The sequence below is a fragment of the Microtus pennsylvanicus genome, chromosome 4 (genome assembly GCF_037038515.1).
Source record: "Microtus pennsylvanicus isolate mMicPen1 chromosome 4, mMicPen1.hap1, whole genome shotgun sequence".
Classification (NCBI taxonomy): Eukaryota; Metazoa; Chordata; class Mammalia; order Rodentia; family Cricetidae; genus Microtus; species Microtus pennsylvanicus.
Window position 1 is genome coordinate 123,487,379 of NC_134582.1, and position 22,552 is coordinate 123,509,930.

Below are 22,552 nucleotides of genomic sequence, written 5' to 3' on the forward strand. Positions count from 1 at the left end.
GCTTCGGAGCTCACGAGAATTAGCGAGACTGAAGACGCAAGCGAAGAGGGACGGTGCGGTGGGAGCTCCGGCGCACGCGCAGTGAGCCCCGTCAGCCCGACCTTCAAGCTTCCACCATGTTCTCGCGGGCGAGTGTTGCCGGGCTGTCGGCCTGTGCCTTGCAGCCGCAATGGTATGACTAGATCGGGAGGGATGTGGGGCTCGGGCTGCTGCGAGGCAGGAGGGTTTCGGGCTGCATGCTCACCCGAGGCCGAGAAAGGTCCGGGCTCCTGCACGCTCGGGCCGCGGAAATGTCTGCAAAGCGGGAAGGGCGCGTGCCAGTCCCGGGCCGGGGTCAAAGGGAACAAGGTCACGGCTTGGTCCCCGTAGACTGAAACGGCCATCCAGGACCTCAGGACCCGAACTGGAGTTGAATTGAGCATTGGGTTTCTATCAGCTCTGTGCTTCCGCTGCGTACCCTGGTTCATGGCTTGTAAAGTCTTTAGAAAGGTCCTCAGGGTGCAGAGGAGACAAAAGAAAAAGAAAGTTGTGTTGTACATTTTTGTCTGTGACGCCCTGTGAAACATTGCACTTTTGAGCTGCGAGGTGGATCTTGTGCTTGAGCTCATTCGTCAGGCATCCACGGCGTATCTAGGTACTGGAGAAACTTAAGGGAATCTAAATTAGCCCCTCTCCGGAACTTGCTGGTCGCCTTGGTGTTCAAGAGACTTTAAAATCTGTCGATTTTAATGGGAAAGACATGAAGAATTGTCAGCAAGTGTACACACTCGTGTTTAGGTAGTTTCTCTGCAAGGTCATTAAACTGTCCCAAGAGACCTTGGTAGGAGGGAGGAGGCCACCACGAATGGGCTTTCAAAAAGTGACATTTGCTAGCTTCCATATAAAGAGAATAGATATTGTAAGGTTTGACTTTAAATATTCTTTGGGCAATATAAATATACACATATGTATATATTAAAATGTCTAGGGATGGACAGATAGAATGTGGTTTATGGATAACACGGTGTAAAACCATGTAGTGCTTTGAAGCTAGAAGTCTGGAAGAATTGGTGCTAGGGGTTATTAACTATACACGATGCCTAGAGATTCCTTGGTTTTGCAGTATGGAGGATTGTTAAGGTCCTCCAGCGCTAAACTAGATTCTTGTAGCCTAGTTTGTGGAACTACTAAGCATGAATTGCAATAGTTCTTTCATTAAGCAAGAAATTTATAGGCATATACCAAGGCTCCAAATCCTGAGGAAACTGAATGTGTACATGAAACGTGTTGGTAGGTTAACCTTGGAAGGAAGGTCGGTTCATTTAATATGGGAGGTCATGGCAGCTGGATTCTCCCCGTGTCAGTCTGCCTTTGGACATGGGTGGAGTGCCTGCCTGCACCAGTTGGCACCACGGAGGTGTTAAAATGTGCAGGGTCTGTGAGCTTCCTGGGAAATTTCTTGACATCCGTGGTGCTCGGCAGCCAGCGCTTTTCCATCCTTTGCACTTACTGTGCCTTTTATGGGTCCATAGTATTAGAGCCTGAAGTTAATGCAAGGTAAATGTTTTCCATAAAACTCATAGACGTAACTTTTTATGAAACACCGGTGAGAGCATCTGAAGATGAGGTCTGGTAATGTGTTGCTTTTCCTTAAGAGCTGCTGAGAACCTAAACTGGAACTTAATGGGCAAATGAAGGCTGAGTTTAACTTCTGGAATGTTGGTCTTAAATGGATAGACTGGAGATTCGATTCCGGGAGCCTCAGTATTCTATGGAATGCATATTCCTTTCTCTCTTCAAGTATTTCGTTGTTCTTGATTTCCATCATTAGTCCTTGTTTTCCCCATTTTAGTTGCCTTTGGAATTCACAAATTCAGATGTTAAGGTTTCAGGGGGCTGGAAAGTTGGCTCTGCGGTTAAGAGCATTTGTTGCACCTGCAGAGGACCTGGGTTCGGTTTTCAGCACCCACACATACCGTCCATAACTCCAGCTCCAGGGCATGCAACACCCTCTTCTGACCTCCATAAGCTCCAGCCGTGCGTGCAGTACACATATATGCATGCAGTATGAACTGGGAGGCAACAGAGCCTCATCTCACAGGTGGACGCTGGAACTGGGTTTGAATGCTCACACTGCCACTTCTGTGGTTGTGTGTGGCCTTGGGCAAATTCCCTAGTGTCTGTCCCACTGGGTTCTCCTCTTTGAAGCAGAGGCAGTGCTAGTTGAGTGTAGGACTAAATAAATAAGTGCACTGTGGAGGAACTGCTGGTCTGGAGCAAATATATAAATTGAAACCATGAAAACAGGTTTCTAAATGCTACGTACACCGTATAAAAAGACTACTCTGTCAGAGGAGGAAATAATAGGGGTGTTAAAGAATTTGATAAACTTCAAACTTTTTCTTGAGAGTTAGTTAATGCTAAGTATTTTTCCTTCATTTGTAGGAGCATTGCACACTCCTTAAAATCCCTCCAGTCAGGAGAGGTGGCTCAGCAGTTAAAAGCACTAACTATTCTCCCAGAGGACCCAGGTTCAATTCCCAGCACCCACATGACAACTCAAAACTGTCTGCCACTCTAGTTTCAGGGGATCTAATACCCTCACATAGACATAGAGACAGGTAAAATACCAATGCACATAAAATTTAAAAAAAAAATCCCTCCAGACTGCTGATTCTTGCATAAGCATCACCCATGACTCCTGAAGTTTGAAACCAACCCAGTACTCTAAGAGGAGGTCCTGCAGTTTACCCGCTGTCCCCTTGGTTGTGCATCCACTGCGCTTGGTATTGCCGAGTCTCTGTAATACCTCCAGAGGAGAAGTTGGGACCAAGACTTTGTCCTTTCAGTGCTACTTCACAGTGTGAGATTCAGTAGATCGAACTGTCCCTTAAGGTTCCAGAAATAGGGATGGGAAGATTACCCAAGAGGTACAAGCTTGTCATTCTGAATCCAACATCCTGAACTCACAACTGAAGGAGGGAGCCAACTCCCAAAAGTTGTCCTTAGACTTTTTACCTGTGAGACTCTATATTCCATATTTATATTTTTCCCATAATACTTTTTAAACATTTAAGCACCTCATGGCTGTTCAGTGATCAAATTGATCTTAAAGATGCATTTGTAGCATAGTCATCTTGAGCTGAGTGAAGGCAGACTGAGAGCACTTCAAAGCTTATGGAGTGGCAGCCTGTGGCCTGCATAGAAAGTTAAAAGACATTTCCTCTCCATACTACAAACTTGGAATGTCAAAACAAAAGCATTGCGTTGGCTCAGATACATTGTGCAATTCAGAATTGTTCCGTGCACTATTCCTTTATGACGAACTCATGCCTGTGCCTAGAGGTTTCTCTCCTGCCAGCCAGTTCCCAAATAACCACTCGGAGGCTTAATATTTACAAACTGTTTGGCCTATTAGCTCAGGGTTATTATTTAAGTAGCTCTTACAATTTAATTTAACCCATTTCTGTTCTATATTTTACCATGAGGCTTGTGGCTTGTTGCCTCATATCTTGCTTCTCCAGTGACAGTTGATGTCTCCTGACTCTGCCTTCTTTCCCTTTGTGTCTCTGCTTATATTGCCCACCTAACTATATTCTGCCTGGCCAAATCAGCATCTTTATTAACCACTAAGACATCCACAGCATACAGAAGGGCATCTCACATCACGTGTCTGTTAAATAGAAGCATGTGCCTAAAACCACACTTTTCTAATTGTAATTCTAGAGCCTTTGATAACATCATTGAGAGAAAAGGGGCTTGGACAGCTCAAACTTTTGCTGTGCCATTTCTAGAAGGGATGAAAAGAACAATCAATATGTCCAATAGTCTGTTGAAATAGCTTGTTGTGTCTGCTGGCCTCGATCTTTTCTTATTTTTTTTTTCAATCAGACTTAATATTTTCTATATAGTCTGTTTTCTCTTATTTATTTAATTTTCTTTTTCTATGGCTGAGTAATACCAGTATTAATTGTGTAAGTCAAAAGTTTTTTGTGTTTTGTGCTTTAGTTTCCTCATGTAGACCTTATATTCATAACTACTTCCATTTTTGGTGTTTTTTATTATAAAATACACACACGATTTATTGTTTTAACTATTTTATAGTCTTAACTTTGTACCCCAACTGTCTGTACTGGTTTGATTAGCCATCTTTTTTATTTCATGTAAGGGACTTGAACACCAAAGGGTTTTGGTATCTAAAAAGCATCCTGAAACCAAACCCTGTGGTTGCTGAGAGTTTATTGGTATATACAAAAACAGTTGGCTTTTATGTGCATTAACCTCCTGTCCTGCAACCTTCCTAAAATTATTTATTACTTGTAGAGGTGGTGTGTGTGTGTGTGTGTGTGTGTGTGTGTGTGTGTGTAGAGACCAGAGGAGGACATGAGGTGTTTCAGTTGTCTTAAAACAGGTTCTTTTCACCAGGTGGTGATGGTGCACACCTTTAATCCCAGGACTCAGGATGCAGAGGCAGGTGGATCTCTTTGAATTCGAGGCCAGCCTGGTCTTCAAAGCAAGTGACTGGATAGGTTCCAAAACTACACAGAGAAACTCTGTCTTGAAACAAACAACAAACAAACAACAGCAAGAAAACCCAGGTTCTTTCACTGAACCTGGAGCAGGGTTGGTAGTGACCCTTCTGTTACCCCTCCCTCCATGCAGGCAGCAACACCTGCCCTTCTATTTAGGTGCCAGTGATTCAAACTTGGGTCCTTATTCTTTTGTTGTTATTACGTGTAGCAGCAGGCCACTTGTTTGTCCCGGCTGCCCAGAACCGAAGTAATCACACAGAAACTGTATTATTTAAGTCACTGCTTGGCCCGTTAGCTCTAGCTTCTTATTTGCTAACTCTTACGTCTTAATTTAACCCATCTTCATTAATCTGTGCATCACCACGAGGTCATGGCCCACCAGCAAAGTAGCATCTGTCTCCAGTGGCAGGTCCATGGCTTCTCCCTGACTCTATCTTTCTTCCAGCATTCGGTTTGGTTTTCCCCACCTAGCTATAGGCCCAAAGCAGTTTCTTTATTCATTAACCAATAAAAGCAACACATAGAGGGACCGGCTACACCAATTACATGTGTATATGTATTAGTATATACACATATATTCCTAAATATTACCTGAGGAGTTTATATAATGCTATTTGTATGTGTGTTTGGCATCTTCCCTGTGAAGGGCGAGCCACCTTCCCTGCTCCCAGCTTTATTTACTCAGTTGCCTGTGGTTCTTTGTGTGGGGTTGAAGCCTCATGGGCTTTTCCATGTGAGGTTAGGTCCTTATACACAGCAATTGCTCTTATCCTCTGAGCCATGTCTCCAGCCACAAAGGTTTTTTTCCCCCTTCAGATTCTTTGGGAATTTTCTAAACAGACAATTGTGCCATCTGTGGAGATGAGTTTTTCTTTTCTGTTTTTTTCTTACCTTCCTGCATTAGCTGTGACCTCGAATATACTGAGTGAGAGGGACATCTTGGGTCATTCCCAGGTTTGGGAGGAAAGCCTCTAGTTTCTCACCATAAAGTCATAGGTTTTGCTTAAGGAAATTATCTGCCCTGGTTTTCAGAGGCTTTGTTGTGAATTCGTGTTAGATTCTATTTGATGCTTCTGCATTTGTAGATTGGTATGGTTTTTCTTCTTTAAGCTATTGGTATGATGGACCTATATTGTTTTTAAATAGTAAATGAACATACACAACTGAAATAAGCCCTACCTGGTTATGGTGTAAATTTTTTTTTTTTTTGGATTTTTGAGACAGGGTTTAAATATTTTGTGCCTGTGTTCATGAAAGGTGTTAGTCTCTGTAGTTTAGTTTTAATTTATTCTTATTTTACATGCATTGGTGTTTCGCCTGCATGTATGTCTATATGAGGGTGTCAGGTCCCCTGGAAGAGCAGTATATGCTCTCAACCACTGAGTCTTCTCTCCAGTCCCTGTATTTTTATTTCTTACAGTGCATTTATCTAGCTTAAGTTACTACTTTCTTTGTAGAATTCGAAAGAGTTCCTTCTGCCTCTCCTTTTACTTGCCATTATTGGGTATACTTTGCTTTTGTTAGTTGGTTTTAGAATCAACTGCTGTCTCTACTGATGGTTTTCAGATTTGTATCTAAACTCTCAGTATATCTCTTGTTTCCCACTAGACATTTCCAGCTGACCTCTAGTCTTTCTAACCCTATCTTCCTCAAAAGTCAGTTCTTCCAGGGAGCTTACCTGGTTCTCTGCATTGGTTATGATCATCAGTCCACTTAGATCAAGCCTCTGGGTCAGCCTTCCTGCTGCCCTTTCCTCGAAGAGTGTGCTAAGGTCTCGTCTCTGTTTGCTTTACTGGACCACATGTGAGAGTCCATCGCATCCTCATCACATGCTGGTGATTGCCATCTGAAATGTGGGCTTATAAACATCTTTGCCTTAACCATCTACTTTCTGATTGTATTTGAAACTTACCTTACAACAGGAGATTCACCTGTGGTGGTACTGTAAACCTGGTCAGAACCCTGTTGCTGTGGAGGCCATAAGCGCCAGTAGAGAAGCTGCTGCTATGGTCTTGCTAATAGATACGCTGTGCCTGCAAAACTGCCTCCTAAATACTTACTTTTCTGCCCATAGATTAGTGCTTCTGCCAGCAGTGGTCAGCAGAGGCTCATCCAGCTGGGGAGAATGGGACATCTGTATCGCTCCCTCCAATGTCCCTCAGGGAACATCCCCAACATAAAAAATACGTAAGAGCCGTCAGGTGGAGTGGAGTGTTGTAGAACTTAGTCTTCTAGCCGTGACATGGCTGTGGCACTCTTTTATGTCCAAGATTGAGCCCTTCAACATTCATCAAGGGGAGGAGAGCAACCCTTCCCTCTGTGAGTGACATTTGATTGGCAGTTAACAGTTGCTGAAGGGGAGGGACTCACAGACCTGCCTCTTCCTGAGGATCTATGGGCAGTTGAGGGTTGCTGAGGGAGGAAGAAGTGTTTTTTTCCGTGGAGCAGGCACTGGTCAGTTGTCCTTGCCCCTATAAATAGTCCTTTACTCCTGTTTTCCTGGTTTTTTTTTAAGACCCTAATTAAACTCATTGGTTCACCTAAAATAAGGGGTGGAGTAGAAGGAAGACTGAACAGGAAGGGGAGGGGACAGAAGAGGATAATGGGGGCTGAATGTGATCAAATTAAATAATCACATGTATTTAATTGTCAATGAAACACTCAGTACTTATAATTAATATATGTTAATAAAAACTCTAAAAAATAAACTTTGGAATAAAGTCTACCATATGTAGGTGGGGTGGGGTCATGTAGTGTGAAGCTTTGCTTTGTGGTTCTCTGCCTACTCCCATAGGGGCAAAAACTGTCTTAATTTTCCTAATATCTAACTTAAAAGAAAGAAAATACTTTAATGGAAACAAGAAAGTTTTATTGTGAGTGGCCTAAACTATCAACATGGACAAACATGACAGGAATAGCCCAAGCTACTGCTGTCAGATTGCTGGGGGCATGGAGCCCACTCTTTAGGCTTGTTATTAGGGGAGTTTAGAATAGTTTTAGTTGGTGTGCTAGGGGTGGGTTCCGTACTGCCATTTTCATGCATCACATCTTTGTCACCTCTTGCTCTTTCATGATGTGCATGCACATATGTGTACGTAAACTCCCAGGCCGCCTCTATAAGAAAAAATATTAAAGACAGAAATATTTAATATTTCAACACAGTCTTTGACCCTCATTTCCCCACTAGTGTCTTTTAATGCTCCCTAAACAAGACGCTGACCTTCAGAATGTATTCTGAGGTTGCCCTCTTTGAGTCCTCTATATGAGCTTGCTGATTAGTCATTGTTTTTAGTTTAGCAGCTTGTGTGGATCCAAAGCTTAGAAGTGGTATTTAATAACATGCTGTCTTTTCTGCTAGGGTAGAAATCTGTTTTCTCTGACGTTTCCTTTAAGTCTAATCATTTTTACTTCTGTGTATTAGCACTTTTAAAGACTTGACAAATATTTGATTACATTTTCTGTGAATTTTCCCTGAGATTATGTTCTTGTTCAGAAAACATGATCTGTTCACTAGTATAAATGTAAAAACTCTTTAGAAAACACTGATTAATATGAGAAAGTTAAACATAAATTGAGATGAATGTGCTAACATACTTGTGCTCATGCCAGTGAGAGCCCTGAGTATTATTTTGTGCTGCTGCTGGTGCTGGTTTTGTTGTGTTTGTTTTATTTTATTTTGTTTTTGAGACAGAGTCTCACTGCCCATCCTAGTCTACTGTGTGGAACAGCAGGCTGGCCTCAAACTCACAGAGATCTACCTGCCTCCCTAGTGCTGGGATTAAAGACGTGTCACTGTGCCCTGCTCAGCTTGAGTATTATTTTCAATATGCACCATGGGAGTCGGGTTTAATTTCCATCCTGAGTTTCAAATGTAGTTAGACAAAGATGGGAAAGACCCTATTGCTCTGAAATCAAGTTATCAGAGGTGTGGAAGTAGAAATCCAACATTTAGGAGTGCTATCATGCTTTATGGCTTGGTATTATATTAATACTAAACTGTAAATAGGCAAACATTTGTGTTCACATCCAGAGTCCTGTATTTGATGTTTGTCTGTATAGTATGCTCAGATAAGCATTGTGTAGCAAAGCTTCTTTAGAACAAAAACTGAAATATTTTTTAAAATCTTTATCCTCAGGATCCAAGTTCGAAACATGGCAACTTTGAAAGATAGTAAGTATGTTGTTTCTCTTGATATGTAAATTGAGTCAAACTAAATTTTGACAAATAGAACTAGTTTTTAAGATGCACCAGTTGGGCAGGCAGCATGGCTTAGCAGATAAAGGTTCAGTGGAAAGAGAACCAACTCCTGCAAGTTCTCTGATCTCCGTGTGCACACCATGGTGCACACCCACGTGGGCACTCTCACAAGATAAATAATAGAAAAAATATATATGTTTTTATACACACACACATATGTGAGTTGTTAGCCTATTGTGTCTTTTTCAAAGTTGTCAAATTAGTTTATACTCTATGTTGGATTTATTTTCAAAGACCATTTAATGACACAGAAGAATGCTGGTCCTTATGACCTGCAGAATAATAACGATAGAAAATCTATACTACTTCCATGTTTGTATTAAAACAACTGAAAATAATGGTATGAAGTAAGTGAGGCCATTTTTTCCAGTTTAATATGTGTGTGGTGCTCATTTCTACATCCTGTGTAGCTGGTCTCGCTCCGTGACTGGGACTAGTTTGTGCATTTAGATTAGCTTAGTGTCAGCTGCTTGTTGTTGAGCCGTAGTGCTAATTATTCTGCAGGCCACTTAAGAAAGATTGCTCTCTGTATTCACAGATGAAATTGTACTCTTCCTCCTTTGTCTAATATGGCACTTTGAATTTTTAGTTACCAGGAGACTGAAGTCCATCAAAAACATCCAGAAAATTACCAAGTCTATGAAGATGGTGGCAGCTGCAAAGTATGCCCGGGCTGAGCGGGAGCTGAAGCCAGCTCGAGTGTATGGAACAGGCTCCTTGGGTGAGTTAGGAGGAGTGTCCACACAGAGATGACGTGCTCTTAGTGAATCTAGTGCTGGGTGCTTTTGTCCACTTTCAAAAGCCCAGATGTACCTGGGAGGAGGAACTCTCATCTGAGGAATTGCCACCCCCCATGCTCCCCATGAAATTGGCCTATGGGTGTGTTTGTTTGACATCTTTTTGACTGCTAATTGATGCAGAGAGGCCCAGCCCACTGTGGGCTGTGCCATCCCTGGGCAGGAGGGTCTAAGCTGTATATAAAACAAGTGGAGAAAACCAGCAAGTTACAGTCCTCCAAGGCTTCTGCTTCAGTTCTTGCTCCCAGGTCCTTGTCTTGGTTCCCCGAGGTGATCGACTGTTACCTGGAATGTAAAATAAAACGTGTCCTCCTTAAGTTACTTTGAATCCCCGTGTTATCAACAGAAACCAAACTAAGATACTTGATATGGTACCAGGCCCATCCTGAGCACTCTGTGTGCATTCATGTTTTCATGCATGTACATTTACGTGCACATGTGATTTCTGCACAGCCCAGGGTCACATAAGTAAACAAAGCTCTCTGTGTTTTGCTGCAAAGCCTGTGTATTATCACTGTCTGTGACTGTTAACTTAAACAGCCTAAAACCTTTCCAGGGTTATTGTACTGCCATCTCAAAGACTAAGAAAGGCTGTCGTCCCGTTAATAACTTTGTGTGCTGTTTTAGGACAGTGGGGTGGGGACAGCTAGTGGGAAAACAGACAGGGCAACTTGATTGTAACTTTATGTAATCTCTTCTTGAATTCTTTTCCTACAGAGAAAAGTGATATGGTATTTTTAGAACTTATTTTATGTTTAGATGATTTTATACTGATTTGATTCTTTGTCATAGAGATAATAAGCAAAAGCAGTAGGAAATTTCCCATCCTGACTGTAATTACATTATCCAAATTCTTTCAGTATCCTGTTGCCTTTTACTGAAATCCATGTCAAAGAATTTGTTTTGTTTTGTTTTTGGTTTTCAAGACAGTTTCCCTATGTATTCCTGGCTGTCCTGGTGCTCACTTTATAGAGCAGGTTGACCTTGAACTCACAGAGATCCATTTGTCTCCCCAGTGCTGGGATTAAAGGCTTGTGCCACCACTGCCTGGCAGAGTTTAACTTATTGTGAAATGTTTGCAAATTTGAAAGTGAAGGAGGTCATATAGACGGCTAAGATTTTATTGCCCATCCTCTACAGCCTTCTGCTGGTTCCCTTGCTTTGCTCTCACCCAAGGCTGCAGTGAATGAAGCCATTCTGTCCCTCCTGCACACCTCTTTACAGTAAGAACGCAGTTGTCAGTGACACACAAGTCTTTATATAGTTCTAATCCTGCTTCTTCTCCTCTGGCCACCGGCTCTGTAGGCCTCCCGAGCCATCTTATTCCCGGTGGCATCTTTCCATATCACTTTCTGTACTTTATTTCTCTTGTCATTATGTTATAGCGTTCTCTCTTTTTTTCTTTCATCTTGAAGGAAAGAATTCAGTGAAGAGACATAGAAAGTATAAATAGCAGTTTATTTTGAAAAACACACACTCCAGACACTGGCGTGGGCTGCCATGAAGTCAATAGAGGTGGGTGGCATATTCTGGAGATGACAGCCAAGGTAGAATTATTAAAGGAAAGCGAGGAAAACTCCTGAAGTGTGTGTGTGTGGGGGGGGGGGGTTCCAAGAGAGAAACACCCTTCTTTCTCACAGTCACCTAGGAAAGTCCACTATAAGGATATCAAAACCACACTGTAAACGATGCTGATGTATAACCAAGGTTTCTTGACGGTGCAGACCTTTTTACTATGCATGTATGCGGGGAATACGCTGGTTTTCGGATCTTTAATTAGTGCCTGTGTAAAAGTGCCAGTAAAGGCCAGGCTAGGGTGTCAGGGCCCCTGGAACTGGAGTTATGGGGGTTATGATGCAGTGAGGTCTCGAACCCACCTCAGGTCCTCTGCAAGAGCAGCAGGTGCTCTTTACCATTGAGCCATTTGTCCCTTCTTTGCCTCAGTTTTTGGTGTAGCAACAGCAGTCTTCCTCCAGTCTCAAGGATGTTTACGCAGAAAGGAACATTTTGACAGTCAAGAGATCCCAACCCCAACAAGATTCAGTTATGGTTTGCTTGATAACCTTGTATCTAACTCCTTTAAGATAACTGCTCAGAATTCATGTTTACTCTTATGACTGGCATCATGAATTCTGGACCAAGATTTTAGTGCAAACAAGGTTTATGCTCAATGTAGTGATATTTTGTTTGTATTTTAATAAATAAAACTGGCCTGAAGTTCAGAGAGTAAAACAGCCACAGTGATCAGCCTTACAGACAAGGCAGTGGTGACACACACCTTTAATCCCAGTAGTCATACTAGTTTGCCATAGAAACCAGACAGTAGTGGTGCATACCTTTAATGCCAGCCTTAGAGAGGAATTTAAGGCGGGAGGAGACAGATCTGAGTCTCATTCTGAGAGATTCCTAGAGGCAGGGTTGACATTTTGGATTAGGGTTGAGGTAAGAGCCAGTGACTGGCTGTTTTGCTTTTCTGATATTCGGGTTGAACCCCAGTTTCTGTCTCTGGGTTTTTATTAATTGTGCTACAGTTCTCTTCTAGGACTGTGTATGTGTAGAAGCCAGGGTTGGATATGAGGTCTCAGTCAAATCTCTACCTATTTCTTTCAAAGATAGGCTCTTTCATTGAACCTGGAACTCACAGTTTTGGCTAGTCTGGCTGGCTAGTGAGCCCTAGGAATCCATCCATTTATCTTCACCCTAACACTGGGGTCATAAACATTCACCAACATTTCTGGTAAACATGGGTGCATTCCTTAAGTCCTCGTGGTTGTGGGGCAAGCACTTACCAACAGAACCATCTCCTTTACCCCTCGTGGGTTTTTTTTTAACCTAACAATTATGTTATGACCCATTGTGTCCTTGTTTTTTTGCTATTGACTACTTTTTTAAAAATAGAAATATCAGCCAGGTGGTGGTGGTGCGTGCCTTTAATCCCAGCACTTGGGAGGCAGAGGCAGGCGGATCTCTGGGATCTCTGTGAATTCAAGGCCAGCCTGATCTACAAGAGCTAGTTCCAGGATAGTCTCCAAAGCTACAGAGAAACCCTGTCTCGAAAAACCAAAATCAATCAATCAATCAATCATGCTGCAGGTCCAGCACTTAGGACAGTTAACCCTTGCTAAATAGATAAGGGAATGAAACTAACTTAAAAGGGGCGGGGGGGGAGATGGAGAAAAAGAAGCATTAACTTTCAAGGCAAATTTTGCTTGTTTTGAAATGAATTAATTATCTGTGTATATATGCATTAGATGTGAATTGCCTTAAGTTCTCTTACGCTCTTCCATACCTTTTTTAAACATCCACTTGATACTGCTGAAGGACATTTTCCACACAGAAATGATAGAACACAGATGAAAACTCAGATGAAAAGAGGGGTTTTTTTTGTTTTTTTTTTTTTCAGATTGCACTTATTATATCTGTGGTGTTTGTATACCTGCATGCTAGAAGAGGGCACCAAAACTCATTGTGGATGGTGTGAGCCGCCGTGTGGCTGCTGGGAATTGAACTCAGGGCCTCACCCTGTGCTCTACTGCACTTGAGCCGCACCTCTGCTGGGAATTGAACTCAGGGCCTCACCCTGTGCTCTACTGCACTTGAGCTGCACCTCTGCTGGGAATTGAACTCAGGGCCTCACCCTGTGCTCTACTGCACTTGAGCCGCACCTCTGCTGGGAATTGAACTCAGGGCCTCACCCTGTGCTCTACTGCACTTGAGCTGCACCTCTGCTGGGAATTGAACTCAGGGCCTCACCCTGTGCTCTACTGCACTTGAGCTGCACCTCTGCTGGGAATTGAACTCAGGGCCTCACCCTGTGCTCTACAGCACTTGAGCTGCACCTCTGCTGGGAATTGAACTCAGGGCCTCACCCTGTGCTCTACTGCACTTGAGCTGCACCTCTGCTGCCCTGCAGTTGTAAACACTTCATTGCTTTACTGGTTTGCACAATCAAAAATTCAAACCAAGTTAATGTTCAGATCTCTACCTCATTCGTGTGAAAAGGAGAGCACTTAACTGATACCTTTCCTGCTAATAAGAGTGAAATAAGGAATCCTTCCCTTAATGAAGGAGAAATTCCCAAGAGTGTCTGTGATGGAGCAGTCGGGACAGAAGCTCCCAGCAGCTCAGGATATGTAAGCTGGAAAGTGCTGACTGCAGACAGAAAACGAACGTTAATTTAAATGTCTCAAGATTGGGGGCAGGAGTTTATGCTGGGAAATGTTTTCTAAAAAGTTGCATGTGTGCTCGCCACTTCCTGGACTTTGTGGTTTTAAGTTCTTTTGGCTTAGGAAGGGGGCACTTAGCATAAAAATGCGAAATTCTTACTGTACAATGAACACAGAAATGATTTCTTAAGGTTAAGCACATATGGTGGCAGTGAAGATGTCCCTGCAGTCCTGGCAGCAGCCAGCTGTTGAAAGCCACCCCTGGGTCTGATGCTCTTAATCCCCTCAGCTTCTTGTTTTTTGTCACAGGTAATTCATCTAGTAAGATCCAGGTGTCTTCCCCCTCTCCCGCCAAGACAAGAGTTTCTCTGTGTAGCCCAGGCTGGCCTTGAACTCTCAGAGATACACTCGCCTCTGCCTCTCTAGTGCTGGGATTAAAAGCGTGCGCCACCACTGCCTGGCAATCCAGGTATTTTTCATCCCACTTGCCTCTGCTTCTTAGAAAACAGACCAGGAAAGTTAATAAAGTAATGCCAAAAATAAATTGACACCCATAACTTCAATGTCCACAGTTTCTATAAAATACGAGCATGATGTGCAGGTTACACGAGAGGCTTAGGAAATACTTGCTTACTACTTTTTTTTAGCTCTGTGCGGGAATTTACATTGTATAAAAGTCTGGTATCCAGTTAAGCAGTTACTTTTGTGTTCTACCGTCCTTTTGGTTGTATCTAGGTATTTTACTCAATATTTTTTAATAATCTGGCCACCAGTTGATCCTTAAGAATCTTTGCGGTGTCCTTCTGGTTGTAAATGGAGTAAGTACACAAAAAGCCTTGATACTCATCAGGTGCCACCTAAGACAAGTGAAGAGTTGAAAGCAGCTCCCTTCAGCGACTTAAAATTTCATTTCAGTACTCCTTGTTTTGTTTTTTAGCGCTTTATGAGAAGGCTGATATTAAGGGACCTGAGGACAAGAAGAAACACCTCCTTATTGGTGTGTCGTCAGATCGAGGGCTTTGTGGTGCTATTCATTCCTCAGTGGCTAAACAGATGAAGAATGAGGTAGCTAACCTCACAGCAGCTGGGAAAGAAGTTATGATTGTTGGAATTGGTGACAAAATCAAGGGCATACTTTATAGGTAAATGTGCTATGTGTTCATGTTCAGAGGAATGGAAACATGAATGAATGGAAGTTTCTTTGATAGAGAAGCCTCATGATGTATTGGAGTGTGTATTCTGTTTTACTTTTTATATTGTGTGTGTGTATACGCGCGTATGTGTATACACTTCCTTGATACAATGGAATACAATAAGAATTAACAGGTCTATTGGCATTAAGCTAAAGAGGGAATCTGTACAGAATTGTCACGGCCTAAAAATACAAGAACGGAAATCTGTTAAGTAACTTGTTAAGGTTGACCAGAAGGAATATAAAATAGAGAGCCCTTTGTAGTTCTTAACTCTTGGGAGGGGCCCTGAAAGCAGTGCTCATGATGTATGGGACAACTTCCCCACACCCCACAGAAGCCTCACCATGTTAACATTTTTCTTTCCTGCTATGTTCTTGTAACACAAGCATCTCATTAGCTCTTTCTATGATCTCTAGGACTCACTCTGACCAGTTTTTGGTGTCATTCAAAGATGTGGGACGGAAGCCCCCTACTTTTGGAGACGCATCAGTCATTGCCCTGGAATTGTTGAATTCTGGATATGAATTTGATGAAGGCTCTATCATTTTTAATCAGTTCAAGTAAGGACATTAAGAACTCAGAGCTCTTTCGTGTTCATGTTCTGAATGCCTGCTTAGTTGAGAAGTTATTTTATTACTCACATGTGCTTCTGTCATTTGCAGGTCTGTTATCTCCTACAAGACAGAAGAGAAGCCCATCTTCTCTCTCAACACCATCGCAAGTGCTGGTAAGCTGCCTTCACACACAGGTGTTGGCGTCAGGAGCTGTCTGTACACTGAGGAAAGCCAGGGCTTATCGGGTTGTTTTGTTAGTGTTCATTTCTGAATGTAGTCTCTATCGGTAGCCCAGGCTGATCTCAGATTTTCATCGAACTGCTCGGCCTCCCAGGTAGCGAGGATTGTTAAGTGTGCACTGCCTCTCCTGGATTGGGCTACTTTTAAGGAGCACCAGATGGGGACTGGAAACATGGCTCCATGGTTAAGAGCACCTGTTACTCTTGCAAAGAATGTGGGTTTGGTTCCCAGCATGCACATGACAGTTCACAGCTATCTTTCAGTCCACTTCTAGCCCTCTTCTGGCTCTTTGGGCATAAAGCACACATGTGCAAAACACTCATACACACAAAATAAACATCAATAAGTCTTTAAAAGAAAGAAAGGCGGCGGCAGCAGTAGTGCATCTTAGCAATCCTCAGTCATGTAGAGTCATGTAGACAACCCAGCTCCATGCCTTCACTTAGTGAGCAAATACCGCTGAGCATGCTTCTGTTTCCTGTGACCAAAACCTTACTAAAAATTACCTTTGTGCATGTTTAACTGGATGTTGAGAGCCTACTTTGTATGTCAAGAAGTTAGTTACACAAACATGTTGTGGATCAGAGTATAGTCCAGGTAAAACACTTGGCCAAGTTTCAATAGAGAGTTTACCTTTTCCTAAAAATTTTATAATTCAGATTTCAGCCTTTACACTCAGGAGGGTTTTGCTCCAAGCATGAGCTCTTGTATTCTATCTCCATAGATCTCATTTATACCAGATATCAAGTAGAATAAATGTGCCCATAGCCTTCCTCTCCTTTGCAGTGTTCGGTTCTCACTGAAGCTGGTAACCAGGTTATTTTCTAGTTGTCACTTCTGCATCTGGAAGTGCCATTGTTGTATGGTGGTGTTTCCTAGACTTGCCCTGATGCAGTTTTACCTTTGTTGGGCTTGTATTATAAACAATTGTTTTTTTAAAAAAATTGGATTTATGCTGTTGGCAAACACCACCTGCTGTGCAGTCAGATGTCTAGGAAGAGATTGAACTTGCTCACAACTAATTCATGACCCACTGACCTGTTGTCTTACTGTTGATGGTCATCTTTACTCAGCAGTACATCTTGGAAATAACGCTTCCTCCTTGTAGTTATTATAGTTCATCTATTGAGCTTTACATTTCTTTATGTGGGTTGTGTATAGACACGGGTCTTGCTGTCTAGCCCGGACTAGCCTCCAGATGCAGAATCTTCTTGCTTTCGCTTCCTGTATGACACCACACCCTGTGTGGGTTCTTTTTTTAAAATGTTAAAATCAAAACCATCTAAGATTTAGTGAAGCACAGTACTATTTCAACACTCATGGATGAATTTGAAATATGCTTGTAAATATCCAATTGAATTCTAATCCTAATATCAGCTTCTAGCTTTTCCAGTCTTGATATTACAAAGGCCTTTCCTCGCTGTGTCATACTTCATTCTTAGTTCTTTAGTAATTAATGGCTAAGGTTGATTTGTATAGTGCTTTTAGATTCAGTCTTTGATTTGATTTTTTTTCTTTTCATTGGAAAAAAGCATTTTTATAGAGTGCTGTGTATGTGGCAAATGTTTGGCTGCCTGCTATTCAGAGAGCTTTATAATCATGAAACCCAATCCCCACCACACACACACCTTAATCCCATAGCTGAGGACTGAACCAAGGACCTTACACTTGCTAGGCAAGCATTCTGCCGTTGAGCTTAAAGCCCCAACCCCATAACTGAGATTTAGTGCTTATTTTAAATGTGAACTTCTTAATATTAAAGTAAACCTTCTGGGGCAAAATGCTAAATAAGTATTGACACATTTTGTTGACAATATGCTATGGAAATAGAAGAAATTATTAGAATAAATTTTATTCAACTCAAGATGATTTCTATAATTATAAAAAATTCTAATGAATTCTTTGTCTTCAAAGAAACTCTTGGCTTGTTTTAACAGAGAGCATGAGCATTTATGATGACATCGATGCTGATGTGCTTCAGAATTACCAGGAGTACAATCTGGCCAACATCATCTACTACTCCCTGAAGGAGTCCACCACCAGTGAGCAGAGCGCCAGGATGACGGCTATGGACAACGCCAGCAAGAACGCTTGTAAGCCCATGATACAGTGCTAGAGGACGTAGCCTGTCCCTAGAAACGTGGGATTAGACAAGGAGAGGTGAACATTGCTCATGGTAGCTTCAAAAATGTTAACAGAAGCCGGGTGGTGCTAATGCACGCCTACGGTTCCAGCACTCGAGAGGCAGAGACAGGCAGATCTCTGAGTTAAAAGCCAGCCTGGTCTACAAAAGCTAGTTCCAAGCTGGGCAGTGGTGGCGCACGCCTTTAATCCCAGCACTCGGGCGGCAGAGGCAGGCGGATCTCTGAGTTCGAGACCCGCCTGGTTTACAAGAGCTAGTCCCAGGACAGGAACCAAAGCTACAGAGAAACCCTGTCTCGGGAAAAAAAAAAAAAAAAAAAGCTAGTTCCAGGACATGCTTCAAAGCTACAGAGAAACCCTGTCTCAATAACCCCCCCCCACACACAAAATGCTAACAGATTATTTTGTCTTTTTGGGGAGGGGGGTTACTTACTTGGTAGGTAGTGGATTTGCAAGGACTGAAAATAGCCTATGAGAAATGTAAAATAACTTGATAAAATTCTTACTGACCAGAGAGGCCAGTTTGGTGATCCAAAATGCAGCAGGAACTCCTCTTCAATTAAGCAGAAATTACTCTCTTCTAATCTTTGGTTTATCCCTTTTCTGTTGTTTACAGCTGATATGATTGACAAATTAACTTTGACGTTCAACCGTACCCGCCAAGCTGTCATCACAAAGGAGTTGATTGAAATCATCTCTGGGGCTGCTGCTCTGTAAGTAAATGTAGCTGGGGGTCTTCAGAAGGCTTCTGTTATCTTTGCATGGGGTTAGTGGGTCTCTGGTTGCTGGAGTTTTCTGTTTTATTAAAATCAGGAAGAGTTTTTAGCACCTTGTGTCCTTTCATCAAATCTTGATGGAAAGGGTGTTCTCTGGTTTATTCTGCTTATTTGAGCTGACACATTCAAGTTTAATTTCCCATCTTGAGAAATACGTATGTTGCAGCTTTGACTTTCCAAAAGTATTAGGACCAAAGGTGTGAACAATTCCCTATCAATCTGGAAAGTCAGTCTTTGGAACTTAAGAAGAGCATTTATAAGGCAAGCTTCCTGAGTTATAAGACTGGTTTTATTATTTTATGTAATTCTATTATCTACTGAATGATGAGGATTTTAAATTATTAAATATTCTACATTGGTACCATAGAACAGCATACTGCTTTCCTCCAGAAAATCTCTGGATTGTTGAAAAATTAAACTAGGCATCAACCATGTGCAAAGTCTGCCAGGCACAGGCAGTTATGACAATGAAGTGTGTAGTATATTGCCTTTGGGTCACTGAGTCTTACCTCCTCCTTACCAAGGTTTCTTTCACCTTCTAAATTCTTCTTTAATCTTTTCTTTTCTTCATGCCCACATACTACAGGTTATTGTCATGTCATAAATTATAAAAGGGTTTGCTGGAAGTGGGGGTTTTATCATATTGCCTAAGTTCATCTCAAACTCCTAGGCTTAAGCTACCAACTCTCCATCTCCTTAGCTGGGATCGATCATAGGCTTGCCTGGCAACAGCTTGTAGTGGAGGCAGTGTTTGTTTTCGGAGAATTCACTATCTTGACAGAAGAAACAGGTATTAAAGAAGAAATTGCAAAATTGTGGAGCTAGAAACTGTGGTCCAGGTTATATCTTAGATTTTAAAGTGTTATAAAAAGGCAGTATATGGCTCACAAGGCCTAAAATATTTCCTTGCTGACTTTTTACAGAATCAACCAGCATCTGGTGTGTTGTATGTGATCCTGTATTTTCTGGCCATCAGCACTCTTTCCAGTATAATGTCGTGTAGTTAGTTGTTTGCTTGGACCTCAGCCCTCCATCTTCCCAGATCTTTAAACAATTCATTCTGTTTCTCACCTCCAGGGAAGTGCTCTAGGGCTTTGCCTACTTTGGTTCTTCTCTTCTGATTGCTCCACTCATTCTTCATCTGATACTTGTTTGTCTTCCTTGACTGGGCTAGAGGAAGTCTCGCTTCCAAAAAACCATCCTTCATAGTCTGAGTGAGGTATCTCTTAGCATCTGGCTTCACTTGGTCTTTGCATTTATGCCACTTTACTAGGGATTGACTTTGCATTGGTCTCTGTCCTCCTTGAGTCTCTGAAGGGACCGTGTCCTGAAACTGAGCCAGTGGAATATATGATAAAAGTTGCAGCTTGGCTTCATCAGCTTTGCCCTGCTGAGTATCCTCTTCCTGAACTATCTTGCTTTCTGAACATAGCTTTGTTAGGAGTGACCCATCTCCCAGCCTGATCATCATTGCCTTATTAGCATCACACAATATGGAGTCTTGATATCCAGTTTATAAACATAGTTAAAGTATTCTGTTTGACACATGGGATTTTGTCTTCTATGACATGGATACTAACATGTCATACATTAAGTCATTACAACATTTACCAAATGCTAAGATGGCTTTTTTTTTTAAAATTATTTTTGTGCACTGGTGTTTTACCTGCATGTATGCCTATATGAAGGTGTCAGGTCCCCTGAAACTAGAGTTACAAACAATTGTGAGCTGCCATGTGGGTGCTGGGAATCGAACTCAGGTCCCCTGGAAGAACAGGCAGTGCTCTTAACCACTGAGCCATCTCTCCAGCCCCCAAACTTGCATATTTTTGAATGCTGAGTATGACATGGCTTAGGGGGCAAATTGACTTTTCAAAATCTTAGATCAGGTTTTTTCAAAGGATACTGGGCATGAACTGTGAGAATATAAATTCTGCACAGTTGAGGTCTAGGCCTTTTGTCTTGCTTAAGAATGTGAGAAACGCTGGGTTGATAGTGGCACGTCCCTTTTAATCCCATCACTCAGGAGACAGAGACAGGCGGATCTCTATGAGGTCTAGGACAGCTGGGGCTGTTACACAGAGAAACCCTGTCTTGAAAAACAAAAAGAATGTGAGAAACCTCGCTTAAACTAGGGAAATGAAAATATGGGAATTGGGGCATTAAACTGAGAATTTAAAAAATAATCTTATTGGAAATGTATTTTCACTTTCTAGATAATCTAAGCCCTTATTTTAAATAGTTACTTGTCCAGTCTCAACAGTGGATCATTTTATGAATTGATTTGCATGCTCTGTAACCTAACAAAGATTGTGGTTCAAATTTTAATACAAACATTGGCTATTTTGTGATAAAGTGAAAAGCATGAGTAAATCATGTTTACATTGTCATATTAATGTTTTTAATGTGTGCTTTTTAGATAGAAAAGTACATGTTGTCTTACCTATTTGGTTTTTTGTTTGTTTGTTTTTGTTTGGTTGGGTTTTTTGAGTGTTGCCTGTTTATATGAACAGTTTTTTATTGTCTATGACTACATTGGAATCTGGTATTTTTTATACTGAGTTGGTGTAAACTATTTACCGATTGTGTGTAACTATTTGCATTGTATGCCCAGAGTAACATGGAAAGAAATGGCCTGAAGTTAACTAGCATGGATTGCTTCTTAACCTGCTTGTTTTGTGCTCTTTTTTTCTTCTAATATAATAACCAGGGATTAATGAAAATCAAGTTGCATCCGCAGATAAGAGGTAAAGTCCATACACTCTTCCCCTAAGCCTCAGCAAGAAAACCTAGCCAGGTATTACCAAAGCCAACAAAGCAGTAATGAAATAGCTTCTCTAAGGCTAGATGGGTAGGCTGGTTTGTAGTGCAGCCAGCTGGTGGGTGTGTTTGGGCAGTACTGGATAGGGGGACAGCTAAATGTGGGTGGTGCTGGTGAGCTTTTTTAAACTGTAATTTTACATTGAATGAATGTATTCTAGAGAGTGCAGATATAAGGAAATACTTGTAGGCATAGAGCACTTGAGTTATTGGAGAGTATTAAATGTGGGTTAGTGAGAACAGTGGTTCTCAAGCCTCGTGGCTCAAACTCCTAAAGGTCTAGTTTATAGGAGAATCTCCTCTCTTCATTCTGTTGTGTTTTATGTTGCCTCTGGAGAAACAATCATTTACTTGTAAGTGGGATGAGGATGAAACAGCATTATTATGAGACCAGTTTGCCCTCATAAATCCCAGAGTCACATAGACCAGAATTGAGAGGCATCTGCATCTTACTGTGTAAATGCAATTCCTTGTGCCTTATTTAAGTATGTGTTCTTCCTTATTTTCCAGAAGGCATTCTGTTTGACTCCTTTTTGTTCTGCACTGTCTTTCAGGTAAAAGAAAAAACAGCAAGCTGATTTTAACTGATTGCTGTCTTTGTCAGAAGAAACTTGGTCCACGGAGTTACAAAGACAAGATGTTTGTAAATTATCTTACAATAAACAACTTACAATGAGAACATCAGTCTTGTTATTTAATATAAAATATTTTCAAAAAGGAGATAATGCTAAATGGTTGAAAATATTAACACTGCATTTTTACAGCCCCTCAGGAGAAGATAATTTAAGAAGCTCTGATTTACAGTTTTCTGCTAACCTGCAACAGTTTGGACTCTGTGACCAAGGCAGGAAAACCTGCAGGCCAGTTTCCCAGGCTACCATTCCTCTGCAGCCTTAAAGACGTGGGGAAAATGCAGTTGTGCTACTGGGAGCACTTACTGTTTCTCACAAAAATGCTACAGAATCCAGGTGCACATATATATATATATATATATATATATATATATATATATATATATATTCATACATACACACACACACATAGTAATTCTTTAAGTAACATTTTGCATGTATTGAGAAGGCAAGTATGTTTTAT

At 41.6% G+C, this 22,552-nt stretch overlaps 1 protein-coding gene across 4 annotated transcripts; it reads left to right on the forward strand.

Moving 5' to 3' along the window:
- Positions 1–18: 18 nt before the first annotated feature.
- On the forward strand, positions 19–22,136 carry LOC142848397 (ATP synthase F(1) complex subunit gamma, mitochondrial). Of its 4 annotated transcripts, none has more exons than XM_075970351.1 (10): positions 19–172; positions 8,648–8,682; positions 9,359–9,490; positions 14,670–14,874; positions 15,342–15,485; positions 15,588–15,652; positions 17,657–17,812; positions 18,478–18,574; positions 21,348–21,389; positions 22,019–22,136. In XM_075970351.1, exons 1-9 carry the CDS (start codon positions 117–119, stop codon positions 21,352–21,354), a joined length of 897 nt encoding a protein of 298 aa, XP_075826466.1. In that variant the 5' UTR covers positions 19–116; the 3' UTR covers positions 21,355–21,389; positions 22,019–22,136. The 4 variants fall into 4 exon arrangements, with proteins under 4 accessions (XP_075826466.1, XP_075826465.1, XP_075826467.1 ...); XM_075970350.1 differs by having other exon boundaries at positions 21,348–21,384; positions 22,012–22,136; XM_075970352.1 differs by lacking the exon at positions 21,348–21,389 and having other exon boundaries at positions 22,012–22,136.
- Positions 22,137–22,552: the final 416 nt, after the last annotated feature.

Bases quoted from the DNA above. Each gene is read 5' to 3' on its own strand.
- LOC142848397 (XM_075970351.1), top strand. From the start codon at position 117: ATGTTCTCGCGGGCGAGTGTTGCCGGGCTGTCGGCCTGTGCCTTGCAG. The intron at 8,683-9,358 runs GTAAGTATGTTG...TTGAATTTTTAG, and splicing joins CATGGCAACTTTGAAAGATA to TTACCAGGAGACTGAAGTCC. The intron at 17,813-18,477 runs GTAAGCCCATGA...TGTTGTTTACAG, and splicing joins CAACGCCAGCAAGAACGCTT to CTGATATGATTGACAAATTA.